Below are 24,693 nucleotides of genomic sequence, written 5' to 3'. Positions count from 1 at the left end.
AGCGGAGTTGTATTTTAATTTGTGAAAATAAATAACTTCAGGACATGAAAGCTACCTGCTAATTGGGAAGCATTCTATATGAATGTTTGTTTTTGAGAAAGAGAATACTTCTGCTTTGAGTGAAATCATACTGAAGTATAAAAAGCAGTGTGTCTGTCACTAATGGGAAAATAAATAGGGAATATAATTAGGAAAGAGGCAGATCTGAAAAGTGACTCAAGCTCTACTCTTGCTTTCTTCATTGCTTCACAAAATACTTCTAGATTTAAAGAGTGATTACTAAATCAGAATGTATCCAGAGATACAGGAAAAAATAACAAGAGAAATTTTGAGCAGCTAACCCACAGAATGGCAGCCATAGTTTGAGCTGAATGCCCTGGCTGGGAGATAATTTTGAAAACAGGTCAAGTGTCCCAAATACACATGCTGATAGCTTCAGCTATTACCTGGTCCTATTGCATGATGTAGAGGAAATGACTTTTATAGTCACTAGTATTTGGACAAGGTTGTATTATTTTTCCTCATGGAGAATAATAAAAGATGTTAAGACAGGGCCCAGGAAGTGAGCTTAGAAGGGGAACGGAGGAGTGATAATCTTAAATCAGGTCAGAGAGGTAAGAAATAGAAAAAAATCTCTCAAGAGTTTAGAAATGACCAGAGAAACTGCAGGATGTATCATGAAGTTGGAGACCTTCAGGTTCATTACTTCTGAATTTCTTCATTCTGATGAAAATACTGGCAGTTTATAAATTCTGTGATTTTGGGGTAAAACAAGACTTAGATGTGTGTATGGTTTTTATTTTGTTTTGCTTTTCATTTGTGCTGCCTTTTTGCTTTCTTTTTGTAGACATTGTTCGAAGTGATGTTGCCTTGGATAAACAGAAAGGCTGCAAGATTGCCCAGCACCCTGATGTGATGCTGGAGCTCCAACGAGAGAAGGCAGCTCAGATGCATCTGGTTCTTCTAAAGGAGCAATTCTCCAATACTTACAGTAATCTCATATTAACAGGTAAGGCTATTGGAGTTGGCTGGAATCTTATAGCATCATAGATTGATGGCCTTTATCAGTTAGCAGCTTGATGCTTGGGAGACACTAAAGTGGGATCCAGATGAGGCCACATCTGTCTGTCTCCACTCACTATATCCCTTTTTAAATTGTGATGACTCTTGACTTTCTATAAAAAATATTTCTTGTAGTTTGCAGATGTGTTTTGGCTTGAGGTTATGGGCGATTCAGCATGTGTGTTCTCAAAAGACAGAACCAATGAAAATCTAATGAAGCCTTATAAAAATATGACTTTTTAGATGTGTGCCAGTAGATTTGAGAGAATTACTAAATTTGGTGTCTAAGAAGCAGCTATTTTCCTCTTTCTGTGTGTGCCCTTTCTATGAACCCAATGAATATAAAGATGAAATGTAAAAGAGATAATGATCCACAGGCCGAGCTGAGCATGTTCTGTTCCTGGTGGAGATTGAAAATATCTGGGGAATTTGATTTTCTTTTTAAGAGCAAAGAGGCTATGAAACTGAGCCATACTCCCTTACATCCTTGGTTTAGGAGGGAAGTGAATATGTGTGAGAGCTCAAAGGAGAAACAACTTTTTGTAGGGTGCCTTTAAACTTTGCTGGTAAGAACATACAAGTTCCATGCCTTTGTTGAGCTTTGGAAAAGATTCCAGCAGCAGACTTTAATGTGGGAATCATGAAGGACTTAAGGTGAACTAAGAGCTGTTCAAGTTACCTCCATTTTCTTGAGGGCATGCAAGGTAGACCTGCATTATATAGATCCAAATAAACTTTAACAAATCAAAAGTGTATATTTCCCCTTGTTTATGAATATTTAAAAAATAAAAAGATGGAATGTCTGACAGGCTATGAACATCTCATGCTTATTTTTTTAAAAGTTCAATTTAGGAAAATTTAAACTTTTTTTTACAGGCTTCCTGGCATTTCACCAGGAATTGCTGAGTGGCAACCAAGTTGTTTTGCTTTTGAAAAAGCACAAGTCTTTTCCAATGTTTCATCTTATACCTGGTGGAAAACCCAAGAGCATGAGATGAAAGCCAGATTTGAATGTGGCTTTGGTGAGCAGAGAAGAGGATTATGGATTACATAAGTATAGGCCCTGTTTTTTGCTCTTTGATAGACTTAAAAATGATTTACGGCCAGTGTGTGTATCCCTAAATTGGTTAGTGAAACTGTGTTTAAATTTAGATGTTTGGGAAGAACATAAATTTCTCTCCAAATATTTTCAGCCTATCTCAAATGTAGAAATGTACATGTATTTAAGTGTTTTCCAATTCAGTTATTAGAAGTGAAATTTTATTCCATCCTTATTCTAATACTTTTAGGCATATATTAGAGAGGTCAGACCCCATGTTCCTTAATGTGGCATAGAAAAGGCTTAGGGTAATTCTAACCCTAAACTATGGATCCAGAGTATGGCTTGAAGGCATATTATCTCTGAAAATGCAAGTGTTCTATTGAGTTCAATGGAATCTTTTCTAATTCTCAGTAACATAATCCCTTTGGATGTTTATTCGCAGTTCAAACTGTTGGAATCAACATTGTCAACTTTTACCCTGACAACTTGCTTACTTTCCACTAAACAAACTTACCCTAGAGAAGAGCCTCTTTCCTGCTCTCACTTCTCCCAAGCTGCTTCAAAGAGTCCTCAGGCATTTTCCACATTTTTCACCCAAATGCCTGTGCAGAGGTGGTACCTTGCCGCAGACAGAGCATTTGGCGTGCCCTGGTGTGTTTACATGAAAGTTCAAAAGGTTTTGGTTCCAGGTGTTGGGAAGAGATGGAGTCATTTCAATTTAGCACTGATGGTAAAACTGTTTTAATGTCCTTTAACTAAGTCTTTGATTTTACACTGTGTGGTTTTCTAATTGTTATGAAGTTTAATCCTTGATTTCTTGTATAAATTTTGAGAACATGGTCTCCAGACAGCTAAACATAATATTTAAACATAACTAAACTAACTTTTGTAAATATTTCCCTTTTCAGTGATGAATGTATATTGGTAAGGAGGGTGAGGTTGAAGGGGCAGAGACCTCTCAAATGAAGTGACTTTCTTTACCAACATGTTCAGAACACCTACTCTAGGATTTCTGCTTGGTGATGTTCCACTTATTTTGTATAACTCTGGCATAATGTTTGAGATATTTGTAATGAGAGTATTTATGTGAGAACAGGATGAGGAAACTAGGCCTCCAAAGTCTCAGAAAGAGATCACTTTTTCATGCCTCTGCCCTCCCTTCAACCCTCTCCCCAATTATTTACAGAATTTCATGTGTATGGGTAATAGTGTATCATAATTGTTTCCTGGTCAGTTAGTGGTATTCTTTGTTTTAGAATTGGACAACTGAGATCACAATATGGGAAAGAATAAAGTGATCAAAATGTCAGTATAGTAGGATGTTAATAAAATGATTGGAATGTCAGATGGTTAAAAGCATGTTAAAAATACTGGTCTTTGCCCTCCACCTCAAAAGCAAGCTCTCATTCTTAGATGTTCCATCTTTAGCTGATGTAACTGTTAGCATTGAGGTGAGATGTGTGCCTTCATAATCTGCATTCCAGCTCATGATCTCTCTCAAACAGCCACCCCTTCAGATGAGGGCAAATGATATTCTAGCTTTGAGGGTCTTCTGACCATTTAATAAAAGGAAATAACTACAGTCCTAGTGACTACCCAGATAATGGAAACTAATAATAATTCTTTAATGTATATATATTATTGAAGTATTCTCCATTATATCACAATTTTTAGAAAAATATATTTTTGCATGATGTTAAGCACGTCTCAGTGTTTTCATATGTAGATTTACATGGTATTGGAAATAATGTTAGCCTCACCTAACCTAGAGGGTTTTTGAAGTAAAATCTCAGGTTATGGGATGGTGATAGAGTAATTCCAATAGAATATCAGTGATAGAACTATTTTAAATGGTGATGAGTTGTATACTACACTTATCACACTGACTTAACCAGCACCTGAATGTATGCTTGTCCTGTAGCTTCTTGAGTCTGAGAGTGTTAATGTCATTGTGCATGTTAATTAGGAGTGACAAATGAAAGGGAGAGTTGAGTGGGAGCCTTTAAGAACAGAAATCATGTCTTCTATTTCTTTGTCCTCTCATGATTCTTAATGTAATAATGTTCTATAAATTTGTTGAAAATGTTCTGCTGTGTACATAATGAATGCATTCACTTGGAGACTACTTGAAAGGATAATTTTGACATCTATTCAATAGCTTTCATAGGTTCAGATTTAGTTATTTGTCTCCTTTCCGCTTTTGAGGTATAAACTTTTTTTGGGTGGATCCCTGTACTCTAATCAAATGAAAAATAGAAAATTAAAATGTTGAAAGTCAGCCTTTAAGGAACAATACATTTTCTAAGACTTTGTTTAGAACATAATTCCTGGCCAGGGACCCTGAAGCATGGCCATTATAAATGGATGGCATTACTCAGGAAGCTTTTCAGTATTCTTTTATAAGGACTTTTGTCATGTTATCTGCTCCCATTTTTGTTTTTGTACTTCTTTCAATCATCAGATTTTAAAGTGGGCTGAGATTTCTGTGGTCAGCTTTACTGTGTCACTGTGGCAAATTAAGTGAGCAAAAGAGGCTCATGCTACCTTGTTGTGGCCCATTCTTCTAACTTCAATTAAATGAAAGGGCTCGAATCAGTGGAGTGAGAACTGTTCTTTTGGTTCTCACAAACCATAATGCTCAAAGGACTATTTCCAGATATTTAAAATTATTTACATTATATTCTATAGTATTGAATATAACATTTTATTTAATCATTTCTCTATTAATATCCATTAATTTATATACATTTTGACATATTTATTTCTGTAGAGTAGACTTCTCAAAGTGGGATGTCTGGATTAAAAGGTATGTATTTTTAAATTTTATGAATTCAGTTTTACTGAGATATAATTTACATGCAGAAAAAGAAGTTTTGACAAATGTATATACTATAGAGTCATATAACCACCACCACCATCAAGATACCGAAGATTTATGTCACCCTAAAAAGTTCTCTTGTTTCCCTTTGCAGTCAATCTCCTTTCCCCAGCTCTATTCCTTAGGTGTGTCTGATCTAATATTTGATCCTAAACATTATGTAAATGAAATAATTAAGCAGTTTATGTGTCTGATTTCTTTCACTTAGCGTAATTTTTTGATATTCATTCATCTTGTTGCATATATCAGCGTTTCATTCCTTTTTATTGCTGAGTAGTATTTTATGTTATGAAATTCTGCAGTTTGTTTATCCAATTATCTGTTGATGGACATTTTGGTTTGTTTCTAGTTTTTGATGATTATGAATAAAGCCAGTATAAACATTTGTTCTCAGATCTTTGTGTTGACATAGATTTTCATTTCTTTTAGGTACCTGATTTTATGGTATCTGTTTAACTTTATAAGAAACTGTCAGACTATTTTCAAAAGTGACTATACTATCTTGCATCCCACCAACAATGTATGAGAGTTGTAGTTCTTCCACATCCTTGTTAACAAGTAGTATTGTCTGTCTTTTAAATTTTAGCTATTCTGGTGAATATGTAGTAGAATTTCACAGTTTTAATTTACAATTTACCTTATGACTTTACCGATCACCTCTTCAGTGCTTATTTGTGATCTACATATCTTCTTTGGTGAAGTGTCTTTTCAAGCCTTTTGCCTATTTAAAAAAAATTGGTAAGTTTGGTTTTCTTACTATGGAACTTTAAGAGTTCTGTATATATTTTGGGCTACAAGTCTTTAATCAGATATGTGATTTGCAGATATTTTCTGTGTGACTTGTCTTTGTATTTTCTTAACAGTTTCTTCTGAAGAGCAGAAACTTAATTTTGATGAAGTCCAATTTATGAATTTTTTCTCTTATGGTTTCTATTTAAAATTTTAATGTATCTTGCCAGATCATTTTCAGAAAAGATTGTAGCAATTCCCATTCTCAGTAGCAGTGTATGAGAGCAATTATTTCCTAGTATTCTCATTAACACTGGGTATTAGTGATCTTTTCAATCTTTTTCAGTCTAACAGGTAAGAACTATTATCTCATTGTTGCAATTTTCTGGCTATAGCCAGGCTGAGTATATGTTCACAGATTTATCAGTGATTTGTATTTTCTGTTTTGTGAATTACACATATTCATTGCCTTTAAAAAAATTGAGTGTTGGTCTGCTTTGTATGAGTTTGTAAGTGCTCTTTGTGAATTAGGAATATTAGTCTTTTGTTGTATGTATTGCAAACCATTTTCCTCCGTGGATATTATTTATTTTTTGACTCTTTTTAATTAAGAGCTTTAATCTTTTACTATAACTGGAATTTAAGTATATAACATTGTTTTCTTCCAGGTAGCTAGCCAGCTTTGCATAAAATGTTTTTGAAATTAAATATTCTTTTGCCACTGAATTGAAACATCATATATGTTATATATTATACTCCCTCATATGTTCATACCTATTTCTGAACTGTATTTTCTGTCATTTTTCTATTCTTTATTTCTGTGCCAATGCTATGCTGTTTTGATACCGGGTAAGGCTTATTTGCCACTCCCTCATTCTTCTTTTTCAAAGTTTTCGTGGTTATTCTCATGTAATTACTTTTTGAAATGTACTTTTCATTTTCTTCAGTTCAAGAAAATTCATCACTGGATTCTGAATGGAATTACATTCAATTTATTTTCCTAATATGAGAAGGATTTATATTTTTCTGATATTGTCTTCCACTTAGGAACATGAATATCTTTTCAGTTGTTCAGTCTTTGTTTTATTTCTTGATAATTTATAATTTTTCCTATACCTTTCCTGTTAAACTTATTCTGTAATATTTTATACTTTTGCTGATGTTGCTAGTGAACTTCTTTCTCTTTATAACTTATTTCCAATGTAGAGAGAAGCTATTGATAAAAGAGAAAAGTAGATTTGCCCCTTTCCTAAATTTTTACCAATTATTTTCCTTTTTAATTTATAAAAACTTCCCAAACAATATTGAAAAGTAGTTGTGATAGCTGCTTTTCACATGATTTTAATGAAAAAGACTTCACAGTTTCATGTGCATAAAAATTGGACTAAAACCAATACCTTTAAAGTCAAAATACATTTTTTCAAAATGAGAATGACTTGATTATTATTTATGATTATAATGGAGATAAAATATTCTTTTAGACATCTCTCTGTATAATACATATACACAAATCAAACATTTGAAACAATTTTATACAAACCAAGTAATATAATAGATGCCTATTATTTTAGTAATACATTTTTTCTTAATATTTTGTGAACATCTTTCTATATCAAAGAATACAGATTCATATTCATTGTAATGGCTATGTTAGAAATGTATTGTATGGACATATCATAATTATTGATAGACATCAATAATATCTATCTTCTGTTGATAGACATCATGGTTGTCTCTAATTTTTCAGGATTATAAACAATGATGTGATGAGCATCGCTGCATTTAGCTTTGTACAAATCCTTAAAGTATGAGTGCTATGACAAAGGAATGCACATTTAAAATTTGATGCATTCCTTTGACACAGCACTTTCAGAAAGGTCATACCAGTTTATACTTATACCAATAATGCATGAGAGAACTCATTTATCTTGTCTTTTGCTAATGTAAATTATTTTCTATCCTTTTATCTATGTCAGTGTAATAGACAATAATTGATATGGCATTGTTGGTTTTAATTACTTCTCACTGATTACTAGTGAGGTTAACAATTTTTTTTTTTTTTACAATATTTGCCATTTTTTATTTCTTCTCTGAATTGTTTATTTCCTTAGCCTACTTTTTTTTATTGGGTTATTGTGAGATTTCTTATTTAATTATAAAATCTTTTAACATATTAGGGATAGTGATCTTTTGTCATGTATATTACCAAAAAAAAATATCATTAGGGCTTTTAAATTTTATTTTTGTCATGTGTATAGTTTAACATTCTTCTCATTTTGTTGTTCTCCTCCCTTTCTTTCCCTCTCCCCTCCCACCCCGTTCCCAGCCTCTTCTCTCACCACTTCCAGGCTAGCAGTTTGGGGATTGTCTCTGTCCTGCCCTTGGAGTTCCTAGTCCAGAGCTAGGTTTTATACTGGTGTTTGGTTCAGCTCTGTGGTGATATTTGGTGTGTTGTACATCCAGTCTCTAGGCTACATGGCCTGCCTGAGTTCTAAGTATCCTCACTCCTTCTCTCTGCCACTTCCCACCAACGTTTGCCTCTGGCAGCCGGCCAGCAGTGCTTTTTAATTTTTTTTCCTTTGAGTAAGTCTGGCTCTGGTCTGTCATTTCTTCTATTTTTATCTGCATTATTTCTTAGGAGTCAAACTACTGGCTGCCACTGTGAAATGATGAGATTGGCAGGTTTGGATCAGGGACTACTTTAGATATGGCTGTCAGGGAAGGCATCTCTTAGCTGAGACTTTCTAGCTGTTAAAGAATTATTAGCATAATACTAGGTCTCAGTGTTGTCCCCATCATTAATAGGTGGGTAATAATATGTGCATTGTTTTTCTCCTAGAATTATTTTTGGGAATCATTGTCTCAGAGTATGTCAAAACTAGAGGAATAATGTGTTTTTGTATTGAATAACAAGATAATGAATGCAAAGATACTTTATAAATGGTAAGAGATCTACTTCTTCTCTTTATGAATGAAAAAGTAATGGTGGTCCCTTGGTGCAGAAATGCACAAGTAGCTGGACATCTTTTAATTCCACCTAGGGTATTAATTCAGCATGTGGATTTTGGAATCAGATAGTCTGAGTTTGACTATAAAACATCCACTTATCAGCTCTGGCATCTTGGGCAAGTTTTCTTTTTTTTAAATCCTCTCTTTAGCTTTAATGTTCTTAGGCATTAAATGGTAACTGTATCTTATCTACTTCAGAGAATTGTTTGAGGATTAAATGAGGTTATGTACATAATGCTATGCTTTAGCACAGTGCCTGGCACACAGTATTCAATATATGTTAGATTCATTATTGCGATTAATCTTACTATGCTTTCAAATGCAATTATTACTCTTGAGTAGCTCAGTTTCTTTTCTAGTACTGAAATCTGTCTGTTTTTAAAACCACACTATGGTAAGATAAAACCTATCAGAAACAATTTTGAGCTCTGCTGTTAAATTGTGGTAACTTCATGATAAATCTTTCTACCACTAACCTTGGATTTCTCAGTTATCTAGGATATGTGTAAGAATTAGTAAAATAAGGCACAAAGAGTCAGTCAGTCCCTGTGGAAAATAAAGATCTGAAAATGTGTCATGTGGGAAGTATTGTTCATAATTTTTTGGTCAAGCATTTTGAGTTCCTTAATGACATAATACTAACTAGATGAATATTACTTGGTATTAGAATTCTTCCTGATTACCCTAAAATGAAGTTCTTAGGCTGAGCAGAAAAGAAATCGTATGCTATTTTACATATTTAAAATGAACCTGATGCTATTATCAGCACAATAAAGTGTCTGTATAAAAGTTGCTATAACACAAGTGCACAGTCATGAGGTTAAACAGCACATGACTACATGTTCCCTTTTTCTCCAACTGCTTTCTGGTTTTAAGTACAGGAATATACTCTGTTGCTTGTAAGTCTTCTTACAAACCATCACCTAAGTGAAGAATTTTTTTACAGATTCAATTTCTTATTCTTAGGTTCAACAGACATAAAGTTACATTTTAGTAAATATCAGGAAAAAGGCAACCAGGAGAAAAGGATAATGTTACAAAAACTGTATGTTTGTATATCAAAAAAATTGTATTTGCAATTAGTATAGAGAATCACTAAAGAATTTTTTTAAAGTGTTCATGTTCTGCTTTTCTCAAAATTATACTTGGGAGCATTGATTGATTGCCAAGTTGTATGTAGGGTTCGTCTTTATGAATCACAGAATGAACTTTCTTATTTTTAGGATTCTTTGTGTTAGGAGACCTGGAGAGATGATTACTTCTTGCTTTTCACACATGCTTTGTAAAAGATGATGTAGGAAGAAGTTCTCTGAATTTATTTTAACTTTAGCTGTCCTGTTTTTTCACTATGAGAAGCAGTTTCTCACAGGTTCCTTCATTTAGGTTGATGACATCACATCAAAATATAATTTAATAAAAGCAATATTTTGGACAGTGAATTAAATGCATACAGCTCTTCGTAGGTCTGGTTGAACCCAGTGATGGATTTTAGAGTATTTAGGTCAATGACTTCAAGATCCAGGCTGATGCGGGAGAGTGTAGATAAGCACTCCAAGAGCTGTGTGAGGAAATCTCTTTTGGTGGGGGAGTTTTATGCAGTCATCTTGTCAGAAGATTTTTAGGTTTTTACATTTAAAATTTTTCTCAGAATAGAGTGAGAATTTTCACAATTGGGAAGAATTGACAATATACCATCATTTGTTAGTTTATTTTCAGTGTATTTTAACATACCGCAGTTCACATGTGACCAGTTAAGTGGATTTAAAGAGATTTTTGAAAAGAAACTGGTATAAATATAGTTCTAATGCCAGCACAAAGGAACAACAAAAAAATTGGAAAGCCGATGGTTTGTCTTTCAGTATAAAATCTTTGTCAGCTTTGTAATGTAATTGGTAAAAATAATCTGACAAGAAGTTGTTCAAAAAAATGTTTGAATTATCATGGAGACTATTTGAAAATTGAATTTACATGTTATTTTTATACTGTGTCTTATGGAACATTTATATAATGCCCAGACATTATTATTAATTCTTTTTAAAAACTAGGAGCAAAAAGTTTTTGAACTTTTATCAAAATAAAACACAATTTAAAAATGTTGCTTATTTAATTTTTAGCTGATAAATTTAAAATTTCCATTTTGACCTTCCATTTAGAGATACTGCCAAACTAATACCTTTCTGTCTTTGGGTTAGATAATTCTAATTATGATGTTTAAGAGATGTTTTCTTATGACAGACTTATTTGATAGCATATGATGTCTGAAGAACAAAGTGGTCTGCCATTCTTAAAGATTTTTTTGTTTATTCTCCTCCCATCTCCATCATATCACTTTCTCCATTCTCTCTTTCTTGACTCTCTATATGAGTAACTTCGCAGAACCTGATTTTCACAGGACCTCACATACTAGTCTCATATTCAACAGTGATGTTTACTACCTTTATTTCTTCCAACTTAATTTTTGTATCTGTGATGACTCTCTTTTTATTCATGTGCTGGCAGTACCCAACATAGTGTATGGAAAAATTTTTTTTATGTCATCTTCAACCTCTTCGTAGAAGAGACAAATGGAAGAGACGAACAGAGCCTACATTTGTTATGTAGCCAAAACACATCCTGGAGTGTTTGCGGGGTATAAATCTTCCACTTCTGTTCTATTTTTTTTTTCTTTTGAGAAGAAGGGACAGTAAAGAGCCAGCCTCATATAGCACAAGAGCTTCCTGTTTACCATTATCATTCCATTCTTTGAGCCACCCCATTTTCAACTGAAAAATCATCTATCGCACCCTGCTCCAGTTGAGAATGATTTTTGTTTGCCTGGCTGAATTTTCATTTCAGCATTGCGTACTTTAGGCAAGAATTCCAAGAAACTCATAAAAAGCTAACCAGATAAAAATTTTTCCAAATTAAATACAAATTTATAACTGGGGGTGTTATGAGGAATCAAGTCCAGCCTTGCCACATTATAGGCTACTTGTTCAAGGTCACACAGTTGCCTAGGTGTGACTGACATCGAGGCTTTGGGTTCTTGAGCTCATTGCTTTTTTCACTACACTGCAAATTGCATTTCCTCCTGGAAATGAAATAACTTCTGTCCAATTGAAATAAATAATTCATATATATACATATATATTCCAAAAATTCTAGTGAGGGGCTGCCCTGTCTCATGCAGAGGTAGGCGCTCGCATGTGTGGAGGTGAATATGTGATTGTTTTAGCACCAGATGAGCCTACTGTCTGTTGGTGTGATTAACAGGCAGCTATGCAACAACACAAGTGCTCTACTCTCACATGTGGGGACCCAAAGTAACTCTGCCTGGGGAATAGGGAAGTGGACACTTTACCAAGTCTTGAAGGAAGAATATGAAGTATAAAATGTATGAGGGTATACAGTTTAATTTTACTGAAAATGAAACATATTTAATCCTTTATGGCCTATGGAGACTTCCAAGTCCCTGTAATAAAGGCATCACATAGAAGAACATCCAATTTAAGAGACCACTTCAGTCTAAGAAGATTAAGGCTATAGGATAAGTCCAAGAGGGACTTTTATTCTCTTTAGGTCTTTTATCTTTATTTTTAGTGGCTGGGTGGTAGTTTTTATTATAATAATTAGATTTTAGGCTTAAGTAATAGAGAAAAACAATATCCCTTTGTTATATAGTTGTATTTTTAATAGAATTATAATTAGTTACCTAGGTGATAATATGAATTAGCCATGGAATATTATTTGTAGAGAAATTGGAAGAAACAGATTTCTAAATATGAGAATAGGGGACTACAGTGTTACTAAAATGAACTATGATTTTTTTTTCTCTAAACAGTGTCTCCTTTGTCTTTTACTTATGGGTTGTCATAGATCACTTTTAGTATGCCTTCTCTTGCTATTTTATGCCTATTAGTCTGAAGTTATGAAAGCTTGGTTATTACTTTTCTGCTAATCTCTTTGAACACAAACTTTTAACAGACTCTCATATCCTCTCAGCACAAGTCTGTTTTCTAATTGCCTAGTTTTGTGTGTCCGTATTTGTTTTTTTCTCAGCTCTTTCTTTCTTGTAGCTAAAAAAACAAACAACAACAACAACAACAAAACACCAAAAAACAACAGTATCTTCTTTTAACTTTCCAATAGCTCTGAATATCTTGGAAAGAGGAAACATGTAATGTCAGTGTCTGCCTCAGCTATTTATAATTCCTTAATCTAGAGAGGAATATAATCCGTTTTATTTTGTAGGAGTCATATCTACATTTTTATGTTCTGTTTGAAAAAGCAAAACAGATTTAAGCTGCTAATAAAGTCTCCTTATAGTTAGTCCTATCTTGCTTCTTGGTGAAATATTAGTATTTGCTGAAGGCTAGTGAGATATACTCCTTTAGAAAGATGAGGCCAGGAAATACTTTGTGTTCACTTTGTTCTCCTCTTTTATTCCAAGAAAACCAAATATGCTCAGTGTATAGCAAGTCCTTGGGAGATGCATGTTTAATGTTCATCTAGAAGTTCCATGATAATTCTAATAATATACTGTTGGGATTTTGAGTAGTCTTTTATCAATCAATCATTTATTAACTGAAATTCAGTTATATATAAGGCACAACACCATGGAGAAAAAGCAGTTGAATATATGTTCTTGATTTCTCAGGTAGCTAAAACAAAGTGTTAAATATTGATCTAAGAATAAACATCAGTATAAAAGTATCATTTAAATTACAAAGTCAATAGCAAATGTGAAATTAAATTGTTACAATTATTCTTAGCATTAGTTGAAGTAGAGGAAGTCATGGTTCTTTTGGGAGTTTATGGAGAGAGCACTAACTCATTTTCTAAATTAGCTGAGAAATGATAAAAGGCTAGAAAACCAATGACAGAAAAAAGTTAGTGTCACAATAAATACTGATTAGCATATAAAAGTATAGCTAACCTTTCAGAACTAACAGATCTGTTTAAGGAAGAGTTTAAATATTCTGTTTCAAAAGATGCCTAGACTATCAGATTAATGTCGGTGAAAAGGACATGGAACATGTTCTAGGACAATTAATGAAGACTAGTAAATTTTAAAACTTAATCAAAAAGGCTAGCAGGACTAGTGTTCTGATTTTAACATCAACAGTGGGACTTTGGAAAATAACTTTTTTAAGCCTCAGCTTCCTCAGCTGTAAAATGGGGCTAATAATAGTACCTATTTCATAGGGTTGATGTGAGGATTAATTAATATATATGGTTAGGGCTTGGCACTGTGCCCAGTTTATAGTAAGCCCTCTAGTAAGTGACCGCAATTGTAAATGTTATATAACCAAAGTTTGGAAAACAAAGTAGAGGTTTAAAATATAATAAAATTGTTTTAAAATTTTTACACTGGTTTTTCTTTTATATTAAAATCAGAATTGCTCTTATACCACTTCATGAGTACCCTAGCACTTTAGTCAGCTGGTGCAAGTTTAAAAATTGGTTGGTGAAATATTATTGATATCATTAACCTGTATGTAAATCACCCCCAAACACTGTTAAAATTTACATCAATAAAATGATTATAAGTGGAGCTGATTCTAAGATTTTTGTTTCTTATAGAAGTTTCAGAATAGATTTTCTAAATGTGGTAAATGGAGTGGTTGGCTATTTTAAGAACTTTGTTAAGAACTAAGGTTTTCTACCATGCTAAATACCAGTACAACAGATTATTTTTGTATTCTTTAATGATAAAGGTAATGGGGTAGAATTAAGAATAAAAGAGGCACATAAGAAGCACTCATCTAGTATTTGTTATATTGAGAAAATCATAATAAGAGAGATTCAAGCTTTGTGAAAGGAAGGATAAAAAATTTGCAATTGAATTTCAGCATATTTGCAAAATATATAGGTCCTCTTAAAATATGAGGTGTGTGTTTTTCAGTCATTGTATCTTGTGTCAGAATTTAATGACAAAGAGCTAAAATTGAATTAAATTTAGAAATGGAAAAGATGGGCCTCCAAGAAAGACAGACTCAGTGGGAGGAATAGAACCTCCAACAAGTTATAGCCGTAAAAGCCTCCACCCCAATCCCTACCCTGGTCATTTCAGAGTCTTGACAATTTCATGAGGAGACAGTTACTTTTCCTATCTGGTTTTTTGGAAAGCAGAAGACCTGGGCTTCAGTCCTGGTACTTCACTTACTAGCATTTTGATTTAGAACATGTCACTAATTCCTGTGAACCTATTTTCTTATCTGTAAAATTAGAATAATCATTTCCATTTAGCTAGCTCATAGGTTTCTTTTCAAGATTAAATGAAACAATGTGTGTAGAAATACTTTGCAAATTATAAAACCAAAACTGTACTTAATTATGAGGCAGTATTATAAAATAGGGATATTCCTAGATGTTAACTATATTGTGCTTAAGGAAATAGTTTACAAGGATTATTTTTGCAAAGTACTTATAACTATAAAAAGTTTGTAATCTTGCATCAAAATAAAAAAAAAATTTGACTTTTTAAATTTCCTTAATAGAAATAATTAGATTCTGAGGAAAATGCTAGAGTTTACTGAAAAAAGAAAGCTATAGAACTAATTGGAATGGGTCAGTTATTTTCCACATTTTTTAGAGAATCCTAAAAACATATTAAAGACATAGAGTTTTCTAATATTATCAAAATAACCAAGTGCCTCTTACAATATAAAAAAGGCTTTGCTTATTAGCTTTGTAGGGATTGAGGAGATATGAAAGTTCTTTAATCAAAAGTAAGCTGCTTTTTTTTGTGGGCTAGAAAAACATTTTATTCCAGTTTCCACAATTTAGAGAAAACACAATTCCTGTACAATATTTTAATGTCCCACAGTATCGAGTGTTCCCAAATTCAAAAGTTCAGTCAGTCAAATCTAAAAGAGATACACTAAATATTTTTTCCTTAAGAATTTTCCGTTGGAAATAATAAACTGACATTATTTCCAAGGGTCAATGGAGGTGCCTTAGACTGAGCACATTAGGACCACAGTGTGCTAACGTTAATGAATTAGTCAAATCATAACATTTATTTATCTGCTTATTAATGATAACAACAACAACAGCATCCATTTATTGAGCACTTATTTTTTAGTAGGCATTGTGCATTTATTGGATTTTCTGTTTACCATACAGTAAATCCTATGGAATGTTATTAGGTATTGAGTAGGGAGCAGGAGGGAGGTTGCATGGTTAAACGGTTTTGAGAAATACTGAGTTAAAACCATTTTTTCACTGAAGGACTTATCAGAGCCTTTAATATCCTGATATATTATAATATATATAAATTTCGATGATATATATATGTATATTATATATATATATAGAATGTGGTTTTCTCTAAACTTATTTGACCAGTAACTCTCTCCCTTCTTCTTTTCCACTTCCTCTGCATGTCTTGAGACTGAGATGATCTGAAGAATATACTTTCAAAAATACCACCTAAAGGGATTTTTTTTGAAAACTCAGGATTCTTAGCGTTTGAGCTCATGCATGTAACAAAGTTGAGAGTAACTTTCAAGTTAAGTTAAAGGACTTTTGAACGGAAAGCTCAAAGAGAATTAAAATCCCGTAGTAAATTTTGTTTTAAGTTAATGAAGAAAGTAACATACTTTTTATTAAAAGAGAATATGGTAAAAGGACTAGAAAAAAAAGATATGGCAGAATTGCAACAACAAGAACATTTGAATTAGAGGACATCGTAATGGCATTCATACCCCCATAAAAAGGTAAATTAAAAGCAGCTGGGGCAGAAGAATATGCTGGCAGAGCTATCAAGAAACACCACAATAGGGAATGGAGCACAGAATACCAAATGGAACATGTGTAGGAAACTTTGTGCCCTTTTTTTTTTTTCTTTTTAAAATCAGAACAACTCTACTTTTTAAAGAAACAAAATTGGGCTGAAATCACAGCAATCAGTGAATGTGACTTTAAAAAACTCTTATTTATAGATTGATGAAGCTATTGAGTAGTCTAGAAATAATGTGGAGTCCTGGGTTTAGTTTTTGGTGATACCAGCTAATTTATTTATTTATTTGATTTCACAAGGTTCAAGTTAAATGAAATAGTGAATGTGTTACATAGTAGGAGCTTAATAAGTTTAGTTGTAGCTCTCTGTGTCTCTGAGTACATAAAAGAAGGTTAAGATATTTTAGAACTTCTCTTTCATTTTCTAATTTTATGGGATACCATTATAAGAAACTCCTTAGGACTAATAGTTTAAAAGGATTTTTTTTGTCACTGATAGAAATGTTAATCTGTAAATAACATCTCAGTTGGCTTATTATCATCAAAAGAAATATGTACAATGGAATATTACTTAGCCATAATAAAAGATAAAATACTGCCTTATGTGACAACTTGGATGGATATTGAGATTATCATGCTAAGCAAAATAAGTCAGGCAGAAAAAGTTGAGAGCCATATGATTTCACTTATATGTGGGATATAAAACTGAAAGCAACAGATGAACAAGACGAGCAAACAGAGACTCACAGACACAGAAACAGTTTAGTGGTTACCAGAGGGAAGTGGGGGAGGGGAAAGTAGGTAAAGGTAAAGGGGGTCAAATTAATGGTGATGGAAGGAAATTTATCTTTGGGTGGTGACCACACAACGCAATATACACATGACATATTATTGAATTGTACACTTGAAACATAATTTTATTAACCAATGTCACCCCAATAAATTTAGTAATAAAAAAAGAACGAAATATCTTTTTTTTTTTTTATCCCTAGTTAAGGTAAATCCAAATGTTTTAATTAAAAGATTAAGGGAGAGTCCTGTGGAAGGGAAGCTGAGACAGATATGACTGCAGTGGGTTCTGAGGACTGATGGACTAAAGCAACAGTTCTCAAGCTTAAGTAAGTGTAAGAATTTTCTGGGAAACTTGTTAGAAAAATGCAGATTTATATGCCGTAGCCTGAGAGCTTTTGAGTGAAGGCAGGAAATTCCATTTATACCAATGAGCATCTCAGATGTTTTTGATGCAGATAAATTTTTGATCACAATTAAAAAAAAAAATCTAGCTGCAACCTATGTAAAACTATCATAATAATAATGGAATAACGATGTACAGATGAAAGAATGACTTAGAAAATTTATTACTATTTTTACATATTTGATTACCATGTTAAATTCTTTGAAATATTTTTCTTATCATTTATCTGTCTATTGGTTTATCTATTTCTCATGTAAGCATGCATACTTAAATTTTATTTAGCATTTATAGATATTTAAATTTATACTTGTGAAAAGAGAGTATTCTGTTAATGACTTAATGCTTTGAAGATGTCTTTTTGAAATAGAACTTCCCAAATGCTCCAGGTTCTTCTTGAGCAAGTTCTCTCATTGATTCAGAACATATTTATTGAGGATCCAGATATGTGCCAGGCACTGTTGTATTTGCTACAGAATATAACAACAATCATTTTATAAAGGAATTAAAAATAAACTATGAATAAAATGTATACTCTATTGAATAGTGATAAGTGCTATGGAGAAAAGTGCTATGGGTTAGGTATTGCATTTTAAGTGGAAAATAGAGGGAAGAACTCACTGAAAAGTGATATTTGAGGAAGACCTAAAATAGTTAGGGAGGAAGTTACACAGGTAATAGGGAAGGAGTGTTCCAGGCTGATAGAGTGTGATGGGTAAAACTCTGAGCCATGAGCATATCTACTGTGTGTCCAGTGTGGTTGGATAGGTGTGAGCAGCAGAAGTGTAGTAGGGAGATCTGTTCAGCAAATTTATTGGCAGAGAGGTTCATGAAGTAAGGGATGGGAGAGGGTGGGTGATTTATGGTCTTGGGAATTTTTCAAGTTAGAATAATGATGCTAAAATAATCAGAAATCATCACAGCATTCTGAGTTAGGTTTTAATAACCTGGTTAAGAATTACCATACAAGATAAAATAATTTTTAAGGGCAAGGAAAATGTCTTATTCCTCTTTGAAAATCCAGTGCCTGCAAAGTAAGCATGTAATAAATATTTTGTTGAACTGCATTTTTGAAATAAAATGTTAGGAATGAGGTTTGGAATTAAAAATTTTTAGAAGAAATTATTTACAAGTTTATTTTGATAATAAATGCCAAAGTTCCGTCAAGTTTTGATAATCAATTTTTATTGGGAATTCTTGGTCCTCAGATGAGTTAATTCAAGGCCTACATAATCACAAAAACATTCCTTTTAAATAAAAGATGTCTTTCCCTTAGTAATTTAAAAAACTGAATTACATAGTATATATTTTAGTTTTTTAACTTATGCATACACCTATTCTACCAAATAACACATTTATTATCACTTAGGATTTTTTTTAAGTTTGGGACTTAAAAATTTATAAAGAAATCAGAGCTTAATTCCAGGTTTCCAAATCTTATTGAACTAGATGGGTGGATTGGTAGAGGGATCTAGATAACTCGACTGAGTTTGAGATATTGGGACAGTTCAGATTATGGACTGTTAGGTATTGTCTGAAGCCAATGGAAAGCCATTTAATTGTAGTAATGAGGGTATCATTCTTAGATTTAGAGTTTAAAAGGATTGTTCTGCCACCTTTGTGGAGAATGGATATTATTCAAGATAGGGAGACAGGAGACCAGAACAATGAGACTATTGTAACTGGGAGAAAATGAACAGGGCTATTGATAGAGCTGAAGAAAAAGGGAGAGACTCAAGAGTCATTGAGGAGGCAGAATTGAGAGGTCTTGGTGACTGTCTTTTTGTGTGTGTGCATGGCAGGGCGGGGTGGAGATCAGAAGAGGAAGAAAGAGGAATGTAGGAGTCTTGGGTTTTCAGGTAGGGCCTGATTGCCATTTTACCAGTTTGTCTCTATTTGTATGCAAGTTAAATGTCTTGGAATTATTAGTGTTTATAGTTCAGTTCAGTGAAAAATAACAAAAACAAGAAAAAATATAACAATTTAGTGATTAAAGACAGGTTATTTTGGAATTGAGTACAGATTTCATTCTAATAACTTTTTAACAACTGTTTTTTAAATTATTTGCATTAATTGGAACCTCACTTTTATTTCTCTTTAACTAAGAGAAAGATCTGGAAATGGAAAAATCTTGCTCTGGGCCGGTCATCAGGGCAATAGCAGACCAGAGAACATAAAGGACAGAATATCTAATTGTTTATTTAGGTCAGAAAGCCACACAGGGTCCCACCTAGTTGTGAAGCTCTTCTTTTGATCATGGCCTTCATATATCATTTCTGGTATTGTGTGCACTTCTAGGAGAAAGAGAGCACAAAATCAAACCAGTCTTAACAAAGAGAATTTTAGCAGTCACATTAGGAATATGAGAGAACCATAGTCTGCCCTCAGATGCACACCCAGAATTTCCATTGACGTCAATACTTATTGCTCACACATATCCAAGGGCAGGATCTGGCCCTTAGAAATTAAATTAAATAATTCCCTGTGTGGAATGCCAGAAAGTATCACAGATCTGCTGAGAGGGACAGGCTACTCACCATGAAAGGGAAGTTTTTTGTGGTAATGTCAACACTGATGGATTAAGATGGCCCAGGGATGCAAAATATGGGTTCTGTCCATTACTGTTTAAGTTTACAAATATTTATGATCTGCAAATGTGTTTTAAGAGTACACATGGTTTTTCAAATATGCAGGAGATGGCTCTAGTGAAGTTTTCATCCTTTGCCTGTTGTATGCTTTAAAATGCAGTGAAATTAAAAATTCTAAACCCTAACATTCCAAAATCACTTTCATTATATAATTTTAGACTTGGAATAATACAGAGAAAACCAAATGTTCTCAAAACTAGTGCTACATTTCATCCATTGGTGGATGTATTTTCCATAATGAAGGTGTATAGAGTTTATGAATTGCTAGGAATTTCTTGGACTCAACAAATGGGAAAGTGATACTCTGCATGATCTTCTGATTTGGGGGTTGGATGGAGGTCAAGCTACTGTCAATTCTCAGAAGGAGAGATAATTGGTTCTTTTTTTTTTGTATAGTAGTATATAGAAGGGAGTCTGCTTTTTATAGTCACGAAAACACATTTCTTCTTTGAATGAAATTATGATAATTTGTTTTCTATAAGAAATTCAATTTAAATATATAACAGATCATCATTTAAACTCTTCAGATGAAAGTATTCTTATGTATTACCATATTTTGTTTTTTTAATGCTGATTATAATACTTCCTTTTATCCAAACCTTCAATTCAATTAATGAAACATTTCTTGTGTGATTCCTTTAGGGAAGTCTCAGGGCTGGCACTCTGGGCTAAAAACTCAGTCCTGGCTATCTAGTACTTAGCACCTATTGATACTATTCTATTCACAGAAGATAGAGTATGGTAAGTTATAAAATAGACATTTAAACAAAATTCTGGGAGAGAATAAAGTAGTAGAGAAAATGTTCAAATTTGCCTGCTGTTTTGGAAAGACCCCCAGTATGATGGTTATCATAGAAGGAATTCAAGGTAAAAAAGGGTGATATGAAATCTTTGGGTGAGAAAGAGACACATGAAGTAGAAACAGCTTTTACCTCTTATATTATAGTTTTCTCTTGCTTATAGATGATGTAGGTTACTAGCATAGGCATGCAGCTAGCCCCAGTCTGGCAAACTGGTGCTGGGGCATAATCTTGGGCCTTTGTATTAGCCCCAATACACGACTTGGACAAATTATTTCAGTTCTCTGGACTTCATGTTACTTATTTTGAAAATGAGAAGTTGGTAGAAATAAGCTTCAAGTTTCCTTCCTCTTCCATGATTCAATATTGAACAGTCATTACTGCACCTAGCAAGAGAGATCCCTTCTAAGATTTTCTATGTTGCTGCTGGCCAGTGTTGAGGCACCTAGCATCTCACTCTGAATGTACTCACAGGTTCATATATCTGGCTTACTCTGCTTCCTCTTCTTACTTCAAACATACAGGCCAAGTGAAGGGTAGTGGAGGAGATAGGAATGAGAGGTGATAGAGGTAGAGAAGAAAGTTAGCAGTCAAGGTGTACTTAGAGTGGGACGTATGAAGGATGTGGACCAAGAGAGACAGAACTACAAAATGGGTGAAGCTGATCTTTCTTGCTGCTGAATTCGTTACTTTTCTAAGTACCTGCTGTGTGTCAGACAGTATTGACTGGCTCATTGGTGCACTGGCTTGTTTTTACAGGTTCTATTATGTTAACTTTAGATGTAATCATTGTTTCCTGGCCACCAAAAGCATGAATTTATAAGAGATGTTTTCCTTGGTCTTACCAGTTTCTTTGGTTTCTGTTTCCAGTTTTTATTTTATTTTATTATTTTAAAAAGATTTTTAATTAAGTTTATTGGTGTAACATTGGTTAATACAATTATAGAATTTTCGGGTGCACATTATAATTTGACATCTATATATTCTATTGTGTGATTACCACCCAAGTCCAGTTTCCTTCAGCTACCGTATATTCGATCCCCTTTATCCACTTCACCCTCCCCTTACTCCCTATGTTGACCCCCTTTACCCCTTCTACTTCTCCCCTCCTCCCCCACCCCCTACCCTCTGGTAACTACTAGTCCATTGACCATGTCTCTGTTTGTCCTGTTCATTTGTTGCTTTTAGGTTTATATCCCACATATAAGTGATATCATGTGATTTTCAACTTTTTCTGTCTGGCTTATTTCGCTTAGCATGATTATCTCGAGTTCCATCCATGTTGTCGCAAAAGGCAGTATTTCATCTCTTCTTATGGCTGAGTAATATTCCATTGTATATATGTGCCACAGCTTCTTTAGCCAATCATCTATCATAGGACACTTCAGTTGCTTCCATGTCCTGGCCACTGTGAATAATGCTGCTATGAACATCGGTGTGCAAATATCTTTTTGGATATGTGTTTTCAAGTCTTTGGGGTAAATACCCAGTAGAGGGATTGCTGGATCATATGGTAGATCGATTCTTAGTTTCTTGAGGAACCTCCATACTGTTTTCCATAGTGACGGTACCAATTTGCAGTCCCACCAGCAGTGTATGGGCGTTCCTTTTTTTCTACATCCTCTCCAACATTTGTTATTACTTGTGTTGTTGATTATAGCTATTCTAACAGGTGTGAGATGGTTTTGATTTGCATTTCCCTAATAGCTAGTGATGCTGAGTATCTTTTCATATATTTGTTGGCCATTTGTATGTCCTCTAGGGAGAAGTGTCTGTTCAGGTCCTCTGCCCATTTTTTGATTGGATTGTTTGTTTTTTTGTTGTTATTGAGTTATATGAGTTCTTTGTCTATTTTGGATATTAGGCCCTTATCGGAGGTGTTGCTTGCAAATATATTTTCCCATTGAGATGGTTGTCTTTTTACCTTGTTGACGATTTCTTTTGCTGAGCAGAAGCTTTTTAGTTTGATGCAGTCCCATTCATTTATTTTTGCTTTTACTTCCCTTGCCTTTGAGTTCAAATTCATAAAATCCACTTTAAATCCAAGGTCTTTGAGTTTTGTTCCTATGTTTTCTTCTATGCATTTTATTGTTTCAGGTCTTATATCCAGGTCCTTAATCCATTTGGCATTAATTTTGGTGTGTGGTGATAGACAAAAGTCTAATTTCATTCTTTTGCAGGTGGCCTTCCAATATTCCCAGCACCATTTATTGAAGAGGCTTTCCTTTCTCCACTGTATGTTTTTGGCTTTTTTGTCAAAAATTATTTGCCCGTATAAATATGGGTTTACTTCTGGACTCTTGATTCTGTTCCACTGGTCCGTGTGTCTGTTTTGCTACCAGTACCATGCTGTTTTGATTACTGTTGCTTTGTAGTATAATTTGAAGTCAGGCAGAGTGATGCTTCCAGCCTCGTTCTTTTTTCTCAGGATGGCTTTGGCAATTTGGGATCTTTTGTGCTTCCATACAAATCTGATGATTTTTGTTCTATTTCTTTAAAAAATGCCGATGAGATTTTGATGGAGATTGCATTAAATCTGTATAATGCTTTAGGTAATATGGTCATTTTAACTATGTTGATTCTTCCCATCCAGGAACATGGAATATCTTTCCATTTCTTTGTATCTTCTTCCATTTCTTTTAAGAGGGTCTTGTAGTTTTCATTATATAGGTCCTTCACAGGTTTCGTTAATTTTATTCCTAGGTATTTTATTCTTTTTGCTGCAATTGCAAAAGGAATTATTTTTTCCACTTCTTTTTCTGACACTTCATTATTAGAGTATAGGAATACTATGGATTTTTGAACGTTGATTTTGTATCCAGAAACTTTACTGTATTTGCTTATTGTTTCTAGTAGTGTTCTTGTGGAATCTTTAGGGTTTTCTATATAAAGAATCATGTCATCTGCAAATAGTGACAGTTTGACTTCTTCATTTCTTATTTGGATACCTTTTATATCTTTCTCTTGCCTGATTGCACTTGCTAGGACCTCCAATGTTATATTGAATAACAGTGGCGATAGTGGACAGCCTTGCCTTGTTCCTGATCTTAGAGGGAAGGTTTTTAGTTTTTCACCATTAAGTATAATGTTGGCTGAGGGTTTGTCATAGATGACCTTTATTATGTTAAGGTACTTTCCTTCTGTATCAGTTTTGTTAAGTGTTTTGATCATAAATGGATGCTCTATCTTGTCAAAGGCTTTTTCTGCATTTATCGATATGATCATATGATTTTTATTTTTTAATTTGTTTATGTTGTGTATCACATTAATTGATTTGTGTATGTTGAACCATCCCTGTGCCTCTGGGATGAAGCCCACTTGATCGTGGTGTATAATCTTTTTAATATGTTGCTGTATTCAGTTTACTAGTATCTTATTTAGGATTTCTGCATCTGTATTCATGAGAGATATTGATTTACAGTTTTCTTTTTTTATGTTATCTTTACCAAGTTTTGGTATCAGAGTTATATTGGCCTCATAAAATGATTTGGGAAGTATTGCCTCCTCTTCAATTTTTTAGAAGCGTTTGAGGAGAATAGGTTTTAAATCTTCTTTGAATGTTTGGTAGAATTCACTGGTGAAGGCATCTGGTCCTAGACTTTTACTTTTTG

General features: G+C 33.6%; 1 protein-coding gene across 1 annotated transcript in view; it reads left to right on the top strand.

The window, feature by feature from the left end:
- Positions 1–24,693, top strand: part of LOC105304661 (inactive heparanase-2) — a gene marked incomplete at its 3' end in the record, with an annotated part of 440,017 nt that overhangs the window by 47,210 nt on the left and 368,114 nt on the right. Inside the window, exon 3 of the mRNA XM_011378912.1 lies at positions 848–1,009. Within this exon, the coding sequence (XP_011377214.1) occupies positions 848–1,009 (162 nt within the window). The remainder of the gene's footprint in view (positions 1–847; positions 1,010–24,693) is intronic.

Source organism: Pteropus vampyrus, unplaced genomic scaffold, assembly GCF_000151845.1.
Source record: "Pteropus vampyrus isolate Shadow unplaced genomic scaffold, Pvam_2.0 Scaffold348, whole genome shotgun sequence".
Taxonomy (NCBI): Eukaryota; Metazoa; Chordata; class Mammalia; order Chiroptera; family Pteropodidae; genus Pteropus; species Pteropus vampyrus.
This window is presented reverse-complemented; position numbering and strand designations above follow the sequence as displayed.